The 10,275-nt window shown below is 36.5% G+C and overlaps 1 protein-coding gene across 1 annotated transcript; it reads left to right on the top strand.

Moving 5' to 3' along the window:
• The first annotated feature begins 29 nt into the window (after positions 1–29).
• LOC126501881 (aldo-keto reductase family 1 member C18-like) lies at positions 30–4,090 on the top strand. The gene is made up of 4 exons (XM_050142765.1): positions 30–1,065; positions 1,293–1,458; positions 2,187–2,269; positions 3,849–4,090. The coding sequence occupies exons 1-4, from the start codon at positions 1,007–1,009 to the stop codon at positions 3,889–3,891; spliced, it is 351 nt and encodes a 116-aa protein (XP_049998722.1). The 5' UTR covers positions 30–1,006; the 3' UTR covers positions 3,892–4,090.
• Positions 4,091–10,275: the final 6,185 nt, after the last annotated feature.

Genomic DNA, 10,275 nt, shown 5'->3' with positions numbered 1-10,275 from the left:
AAAGTCTTAGCAACAGCCTGGGCTCTTTGGGAATTCCCGTGGGACTCCTTTGGCCAACAACCCAATTAGATGTACCCCAATACCAGTAGTGAGTGCTTCATTTGGCATCAAAAGATGGCTAGTTAGGACTCTGTCTTCCCCATTACTTGGTGATTTCATTTAGATCGCCTTCATTTATGAATATGTTTTAGGAAGTTTTGACCACATTGGGTTTCTTTTCTACCCTGCAAATGGCCCTTAGTCTTAGCTGCCCCTCCTGTGTTCACTCCCTCATCAGCATCTCCCTAGTACCTCCCCACTTTTTCCTCCTGCTTCAGTCCTCCCCCCATCCATCCATCAATATATATTCAATTCCCCTTTCCTAACAAGATCTAGCTGTACCTTCTACTCCCTTACTCTATATCTAACCTCTGTGGTTCTATGGATTGTAATTTGGTTTTCATTGACTTAACAGCTTACTATCCACATATAAATGAATACATACCATATTTGTCTTTCTGGGGCTGGTGTGCGTCTCCTTCTCTCTTTCCTTCTTTGTAACTTATTTATTCTTGTTTTAATGCAGAAATCCACTCAGTATCATTGGCACAATTTCTAACAACTTCCTGTTTTCTTTCAGACCGTATCTGAACTGAATATTTGACCAAATCCTTGCGTTAGTCAAGAGTCAATATTCAAAGCCCTATGAGTTCATAGAGTTTTTCATGTCTCTCACAGTAAAAATTGGTATTTAGCATTCAATATCTGACCAATGGGGTTATTGAATCTCAAGAAAATTTTTGTATTTTAACTTCCCAAGAGAGATATTAAATTTATTTGAAAAAATCATGATATGGTATTGATACTCTCAATTCCAATTTAATGCTAATATTTTGTCCAGCTTTCTTCCTTTAATATTTCTTTGATATTAATAAATGATTTCATATAATTTTATACCTTTCTATTCTGTTTATAGGTTGAATGTCACCCTTACCTCAACCAGAGCAAGCTGCTGGATTACTGCAGGATGAATGACATCATTCTGGTTGCCTATGGTGCTCTGGGAACTCAGAGATATAAAAATTGGTAATAAGAACAGGAGAAGTTATCTCTAAGTCACAACTCTTCATTCTACAATATCCAGGTTTCTGGAATTTACTCTCAGTCAAGGTGGGGTTGTATTTCAGAAAGGCTCCAGAGAATGATCAACTACTAGTCCATTGACTACATTTGAGAATTCCTGGACCCTTGTGGCCATTTTCATCCATGTTCAACCCTAGCAACATATTTCTGGAAACTGTCTTTCCTTCTAGTACTAATGAGGATACCCCAGTTCTCTTGGAAGATCCAGTTCTTTGTGCCATGGCAAAGAAGTACAAACGGACTCCTGCCCTGATTGCCCTTCGCTACCAGCTGCAGCGTGGGATTGTGGTCCTGGCCAAGAGTTTCAATGAGGATCATATCAGAGAGAACATGCAGGTGACAGGTCACTAAAGCTGTGTCCTTCATGAGTCTCACAGCTTTAAGTTTTAATTTTAGAATTTTCAAGTGTACAAAAAGCTTAATAAATTAAGCAGTACCTCTCTTATCTAAATTTTTCAGCATTTAAATTGTTGGTATTTTATTATTTCTCTATAACACTCTTTTAGAGTAACACCAATCAGTTATAAACCCATGTGTTAATACTGTAACAGTTAGTGATCATCTTTTTTTAAAAATGATAAAACTGTTTGGAATTATATATAATGAGTCATCTTCCAGTCACTTTCTGAGTCCTTTGACCAGGATTCATTAATAATTGGGCAATTCCTTCTTTAAGTAATATTGAAAACGACTTTTCCCCCTCATCCTAAGTTTTCATGGCTAGGATACAGAAACACAACTGTATCTATGATAATTACTGAAGTATATTTTCAAAACTGTCTCTGCACGTCGTTAACTCTTCCACATACATAACATTATCTCTTTTGAATCCTGTCAGCTCTTTCTTCTCCAGTTTCCTTTGAAATTTTGGTCTGTAGATTTACACATTATATGTGCTGATATACTTTCCATTTAATTTTTAAATCTGGATTTCAACGTTTTGCTTGATGACTTTAAAAACTGGGGGGACCTCCTCAGATGTTTTAAGTATTGTCTGTTGTTTCAGACTGACAAACGTTCTCCATCAATATATATTTAAAATAGAACTTCTTCTTCTGTAACAGGTTTTTGATTTCCAGTTAGCTTCAGAGCATATGAAAATTCTAGATGGCTTGGACAGAAATTTACGGTATTTTCCTGCTGATATGTAAGTAGCTTTCATAGCCTTTGTAATTTTGATTGTTCTCTCCTTAAGGAGAGTATATTAATAGCATGTCTGTCAGAAGTTACCTTAGCATGAGGAAGTCAAAGAACACTTAGAGTCAGACAAGGCACAGATTTCTAGAATTCTCTTTCTAGACTCAGTCATAGTTTTACTCTAGGACACAACAATAGAAAAGTGGATGCATATGCAGGGTCACCTTGATCTGACATGCCTTCCCTTCTTGTATCAACATCATGGAATGTGCTGGGAGAGCCCGTATCATTGCTGACTCTATATCGTCCCTGCAGATCTTTTGATTCTATGTGTATCCTGGGTATTTTTCAGTGTCACATGTTCAAATATTGTAATGATCAATTTCACAGCATCATCTCTAAAATCCAGTTTCTTATCAGACCAAAGGCAATTCCATCATCTCTGTGTCACAGGTCAGCAGCTCTTACCCCTCTCCACATGGAATTGGCTTTAATAATACAAACCTCTTATTTCCTCTGCATTGTATGTGTGTTCAGGACTTAGACAAACACTTTCTCAAGAATGTCTGGATTGTTGTGGTAAATAAAACACTATTTATACTCAACGGACAATCATTACTCTCCTTCATGCTACCTATAACTCTATATAATTTACAAAACAATGTATAATATAAAGAGATTAATCAAGTAATATTTTGCTTAACCTCTTTTATTATATTATTATGATTATATTATTTTACATTATTTTTACATTCTATAACCTCTTATTCAAAGAGATGGAAATACTGGCAAGCAATCAGTGATTTTTGTTCCTATTAAAATGATAAATCATTTTATCACTTTCATGCTGCTATAGAGTAAATGCCTTGGACATGGAACTTTAGTCTTATAAATGGCATTCCTTCTAGTTCTGAATCTAACAAAGCATAGCCTGTACAATTATCAGCTAATGAATAATTGATGGTTGAATAAAACTGACAATAAGCTGCTATCAATTACTTTATCACTTCAGAGTAGTTTTTAACTGTCTATTACTTTCTAACTTGGTGTGTATGTGTTCTCACACAAACCCTGCATATGAAGGTTGGAGGTCAACTTGCAGCCATTGATCCTGTCCTCCTACCATGTGGGTCCCAAGTATCTAACTTAGGTCACCTGGGATGGCAGCAAACACTTTTAGCTGCTGAGCCATCTCACTGCCCCCCCCCAAATATTCATTATTATCAAATACATAACTTGACTTGCCCAATTTAAAATAAGACAAAATCAGTTTCTGCTTTATTGAGAATTTGAAGTATTAAAGAAATGGTTTTTTTTTCTTTATAGAATGGTGTATATATTTCAACGACTAACTTTGGGTTCTCTATGTGTTAAGTTCCAAGGAATATGTGTGAACAGTTCCTTTTTTCTTCCTCAGTTCTATTATGAAATACTGTTTGTAAAAGTAAGAACACATGTCATATGAAATATCACAAAAAAAAGTTTTCAACTTTCACCTCAGTGGTCATCTTTGTTGAAATTGAAAACTAGAAATTGTCATCGGGCACATTGTTCACTGTTTTCTCTTTCATTGTTCTCTCTCATTGCAGATTCAAGGCTCATCCCAACTTTCCATTCTGTGATGAGTATTAACATGGAGGCCTTTGCCATGGGTTCTGTTAGAAGCTCTTGTGTGTGATACTGGACTCTCATATGCTGAAGCTGGATACATAACCTTCAATCCATGCTGCTTAGAAACTCACCCTCAGTTTGAGCTATGAGTATATGTCAGGTAGCAAAAGCACTTAATTTTAGTTCTTCAAATAAATAAAAATAATTTGCTTCAGCCTCACCTACTTCTGTGTGAATATTGTGTATATATATACCTTGAATGCTTTACTTCTTCCTGCCCCATAAAAACCTCAAACTGATTTATCTGGATATTCATGAGCAGTGTTTAAGAGATAACAGCTTTTTTATTGACATATCTAGAGTAGGTATAGTTAGAGTGTTCATTCTTTTGGGAAGTAGCAATTAGAAGAGATTGATCAATAAGTGTTTATCCTGACCTTCAAACAACAAGAAAATGTATCACATGTGGTCTGGAAGGCAAGATACACATGAGAAAAGCAGTCTCAGGAACTCAAAGATTAGAACTACAAGAAGCTGGAGAATGTATTCTCCGTAGAAGGCTTTGGAGGGAGCCAAGAGGGGAGTCAGTCTTCAAGGGTCTTGAGTTCCATAGTATATAATCAGATCCACTGTATCACAGGATGAAATTTGTAGATGAGAGATGGAATTCCAACTAAATTCTGCTGTGTCCTGATTCCAACCCATATAAAGGCAACATACAAGGGTTCCCTTCTGTAGAAACAAGCAATTCCCTTGTTTTTTCCAAAATACTCTAAGAGACCTGTATTTTAAAATTTCTTATGTATAAATGCTAATGATCTATTGGTATAACCTGTTATACCAAATATATATATATGTAGTATATATATAAAGCATATATATATATATATATATATACACATATCTTTATTAAAGGTCCTACCTGCAGGTGCCAGTGGATTTTCTCATTCTATTTGTATTACATAATCTCTAGTCATACAATGCCAGAAGATTATATAATGTCATAGCATATATTTTATCAGAAATTTAATTTATATTATCTGAGTCAGAGTCCCTCAGATATAAACAAGCCTGCCATGCCTTGCCGGTAATCTGAGCCGATTACTCCTCGTCAAAATATCCAGTGATGACTGTGATCTTTTATACTGGTTAATGTTTTCTAAGATACTCTGGAACATAAACACATCTAAGCTCTGGATAATTGAACTATAACATTGGTCACTTCTGGTGCCATTTTCTAGCCAAAGTCATCATTGATATACATGTCTTTTGTAATGAAACTCCACACTGGTGGCTTTCTCAGAGAAGTGATATACTCCACGACTAGATGCATTATTGTAAATGGTGTGCCACGGACCGTCCCTCTGGGAGACTGCTATCCACGGGAGAACAGGGATGAAGGCTATAGGATAGTCAGGATACAACGCAAGGGAATGACAGACAGACACACTGTGTAGTGAGAATCTGCTGCAATTTTACTTCTGCAAAGCTCCAGTTTATGTACAAAATAGATCAAAGAACTTGGCAGGTTCATTACATCACCCCACTCAGGGTTCCAGACATAAATCAAGGCTAAGCATAATCAAAAATAGAGCTCCCTCTACGTGCTCCCCCCTACGTGCTCAAGATGTTGGCAAGGACTTTCAGTTTTGTTTTGTCTCGCACCATTAACCACATTCTACCGTGGGGGACTAGTTCTCAGGGTCCTGGGTCTAGCTTTTTATCTATATAATTTTTTTATTCTTTGCTCCATATCCCCTAATAATTTTCTCGTTTCCTCATGATAGTTCTTATACCAATACATTAAAGCTGGTCTCATGTTTTCAATAATTTCCTTTCTTTCCTTCTTACAATAAAGACACCAGGGCTTCCGGGATCTAGCTAATTTTTCCATAAAGGGGAATTTTCTCTAACTCTCCTTTTCTCTCTAAATCTGATTCACTATGACGATTCCCTCGTAACATTTCAACTTTAGCCGTTTCTGTTTCATAATTAATAAAGTTTCCCAGGCTCATGTGGCGTGGGGCATACTTTATTTCCTCAAGGACTGCTTTAATGAACGGTGGAGCCGAGCCAAGGACGTACTTTGATTTCTTGGTACGTGGTCAGCTATAAACAGGAAAGATAAGAAATACAGAGAAAGATCATGCAGGGTGCCAGGAGGGCTCGCTCTCAAGGCCATCTCCAGATATGAGATTTGCCTATGGCATCAGGTCCTATCTCGACCGCTGATTGCCAGGGGACCACCTGGGGCTTCGCTCCAGGAAGCTCTAACCCCAATCCTTCAGCAGGCAAAAGCCAGCGCAGAGGCATTTTGTCACTACACGGCAGTCACTGCTGTGGACGTGGCAATGGTGAACCAACTTATATTTTCCCACTGTATCACACATCAGATGCCAATGATATGGTCAGACTATCATTGGAGGATTCTTGCCCAGTCTACATGGCTTGCCTATGTGATGTGTGCTATGAATATGTTTTATTATCATTGGTTAGTAAAGAAGCCTTTTTGTCCTATGGCAGGGCAGAATATAGCAAGGCTGAAAGAGATACATGTATAGAGAGATTAGGTATATCAAGGAGACGCCATGTAGCTGCCAAAGAGTAACATGCCAGTACCAGCAAGCCACATCCCACTGGCAATATACATATTAATAGAAATGGTTTAATTTAAGATGTAAGGGCTAGCTAGAAATATGCATAAGCTATTGGCCAAACAGTCTTGTAGTTAATATAGTTTTTGTGTGAGTATTTAGGTCTGGGCAGCTGGGAACAAATGAGCAGTCTTCACTTACACGTATGAGGACTCAATAATGAAGTGCTTGCTAAATCTATATTGGTACTGTATGCTGTAGATATTATAAACTCTCATTTCATCCCCTGAGCTTTATAAGTCTGTGTCTCCAAATAAGTTATGCAATAGAATTTTAACCTGCTTGATCACCTTCAAGAAGAATGTTTAATTTGAAGACATACCATCTCTTTAAGTAAATATTTATAATGTAGATGATAATCAAGCAAATAATCCCATAAATGAATCACCCTCCTAGCTATAGCTTTGGCCCTACAAACTTCTAAGTTTCAAGGACATTTACCAGTCATCATATCTTCCCTTATAAGTTTTCAAGAAATGCTCTTTAAAGGTCTCATGTTCACAAAGATATTATCTCTATGTAACACACTCATTTCCTCGCACTCCCATTTTGAAAAGTCATTCTGTCTTCTACAGAATGGATTATATAATTGAGGACAGATGATATCCCAAGTCCCAATGTCAACACCCTGTTTAAAAGGAACCCCAATAGATCTTTATGGGACCCCTGCAAACATGTAACTCTACTTTGCTAGTCCTAGTATCTTTGCAAGTTAATAAGCTTGAAGCTCCACCTCCTCTGAGTCATTGAAAGAAATTAAAATAATTGAATCTAAGATAGTACCAGATGATCAAACAGCTAGTAATATTTCTCTAATGTCTTCTAGTAAATGCCAATCAAATCAAGGAATGATCAGGGAAGAAATTCTAACACTTTTTATGATGCCCACCCCCAACTACACTGAGTAAATCCAGATGAGAAATCTGAAATAGAGATATGTAGAGAGAGTAGGTAAAGTCAAGGAGATGCCATGTGGTTGCTGAAGGAGAAAGATGCCCCCGGAATCTTCCTAGTAGGTCATAGCCTCGTGGTGATACACAGATTAATCGAAATGGATTAATTCAAGATGTAAGAGCTAGCTAGAAATATGCCTGAGTCATTGCTCAAACAGTGTTGTAATTAATATAGTTTCTGTGTTATTGTTTGGGTATGGACAGGCAGGAAAAAAACAAGCAGTCTGATTACAAAATGCCATCCCCTGACTGTGGCATGTATTCATATAAGACCTAAAAAAGCTTTTTTTTTTTTTTTAAAAAAAAAGAAGGCTTCTAGATTCACAAAAATGGGAGCCAAATGCAGCTTCTCTGTAGCTGCATGTTTTCAGATAGGTTCTGTTTGCTATAGACAAGGAGAGGCATGGTTCATTTAAGAGAAATCTTCCTGACTCAGAGCTAGCAGCAAAAACTGTGCAAGTCCTTTAAGAGCCTGCTTTCTGGTTTGTGTTAGCAGCAGGAACTCTGGCTTGTTCAGGAGGCCCTGCACTTAAATGGGATTTGTGAGCAGTGTGGTACTAGTTGCTTAATAGTGACACAGACCCTCTGTGTCCCTGAAACTGGGGTGGTGAGCGTGGCTTGCAGAGGTGGTGAACTTAACTTTGCCATGTTGATTGAACTGGGTGGAGTCAACAGGCGGGGCTGCAGAGTTGGTCCTAGCCATGCCTACTTAGTATTTTTTTTAAAGTTAGTCCTGCTTAGAAAATGTTTACACATTTGCAATAAAGACAGATTCTGACAAAAATAAACCTCTGAATGGGTCACAGTGTGTTTAAAATGTATATAGACTGGGAGAGAGAGGGAAAAGAATATAGACAGTTATAAAAAGAAGTAAATGGTTTTAAAAAAATAAAGCAAAGTCTTTAAAGAGACAGTAAATTAATATAAATGAGTACCAACAGTCATAGATTAAAGGAGTAAAGAAAAATAAGTCACATAAAGATGGAATATACATAGAGAGTCTGAATTATGTGTATTGTGTTTTCCTTAATCTATTTGACTGCAGAGAGAGATTTGATTCTGGGGGCTGCTAAGTTAAATAAACATAAAGGTATCTTGACTTCAAAATTCGGGTCTAAGGATATGTTGCTTTGGAAAAGAGGTTCAGATTTTGTTTCCACAGAATTTGAGAACCTGTGGATTCCTTCCAGGCTAATATGCTTTGATGAACAAGATCCACTGGAAGGTCTCCATGAACTTTAAAAATAGTTTGCCCAATGAACAGCAGGAAGCAGTTTGGATAAAGCTATGCCCAAATGCTCAAAATGATTGTTTGTAAATGTTTATTTTATTTTAAAGTGAGATAAGATATAGAGATGAATATATTTTATTGGTATGGAATTTGGTCTTCTGATACAAATTTAAAGTCAATTTTGTTACACTGTATATGTATTTCTGCTCTTGTTCAAGGTATTGTGTTTGTGCAGCTATTTTAAAAATATAATGTATATGCCAAGATATTTTATGACATTGTCTTATTTGATGTTCTAACACCTTTGAAAAAATTTCACTATGTAACTTACATATTCACAAACTTATAGGACTGGATTTTGTTAACCATATACTATCAACAGCAAAAACAGTTTTCTATGGGTAAATTATTAATAACATAACAATATACGCAATGGTACTTATACTAACTTGAAATATGCAGTTGCAGGTGCTAGAACAACTGCTAGTTTCAAGAGGGAGTTGAGAAAGACTTTGGTTATGAAGAACTATCAGTCTTGTAAATAAAATGCTAATGTCTGGGTCAAAAAATATAATGTAGTTAAGAAATACAGGTTACTAGATATATAATATCATCTATAATAGGCAAACTTATAGCCATGTTATGTTTTCTAGATGTACAGAGATATATTTCAGACAGATATGTATTCTTCAAATCTTTCAAAGACCTACAGAATATGACATTTAATGTTTTAAGAACCTAGGACTTTTCATGACAATGAGACACATCTGCTCCTGGCAGTATCAATCTATTTCAAGAAGATGATGGGCATTGAAGAGGTTCCTTATGGAGTTCGCTAGCCATTTGGGCAAGAAACTGTTCTTGTCTGGACTTCTTGATGGCATGCTGTATGAACTGGACATGCAGGACCCACAGTAAAAGGGCTGCTGAACTTGCCAAAAGAGGTTAGACAGTCCTTTAGATTCCTGCTTCACGAAAGTGTCTGCTAGACATTCTTCAGGACACAGAAAAATTTGACTGACAAAGTGCCAATATGGACTAAACAGTCTTTCAAATTTCCTGTTTCATGGAAAAGTTTGTAAGATATTATGGGCCTGTAGGCTGAAGATGGATGCCCTAGTGTTACAGAAGAACTTTGGGTGACTATCCAGGCAGTGAAATGTGTCTGTCAATTCTAGAGTTTTGGAAGTTGCTTACAATGCACTTACTATTTACTTAGGTAATATTATGTCCTTCTGAGGTCTTTGATGGAGTTGGAGACAAATAGTTATAGTTTTCCCTTTTATAATAAATATAAAGTAGATATAAAACTTTAGATTCACAAATATAGCATATTATTTTCCTTAATTTGCCAAATGTAAGTGGACTAAATACTGTAACTATAATTATTGCTTTATTACTATTTTGTCTATGTAATTTTTCTATGTTAAACTTAAAACCTTCCTTTTTATTTAGACAGAAAAGAAGAGCCGATGTAGGATTCCACTCTGTATGTTGTGAATATGTTTCATTATCATTGTTTAATAAAGAAGTTGTTTTGGCCAATGCCTTAGAACAGTAAAGCCAG

This window comes from Alexandromys fortis, unplaced genomic scaffold (genome assembly GCF_014885135.2).
Source record: "Alexandromys fortis isolate MF-2015 unplaced genomic scaffold, M_Fortis_MF-2015_v1.1 scaffold_5, whole genome shotgun sequence".
NCBI classification, from domain to species: Eukaryota; Metazoa; Chordata; class Mammalia; order Rodentia; family Cricetidae; genus Alexandromys; species Alexandromys fortis.
This window is presented reverse-complemented; position numbering and strand designations above follow the sequence as displayed.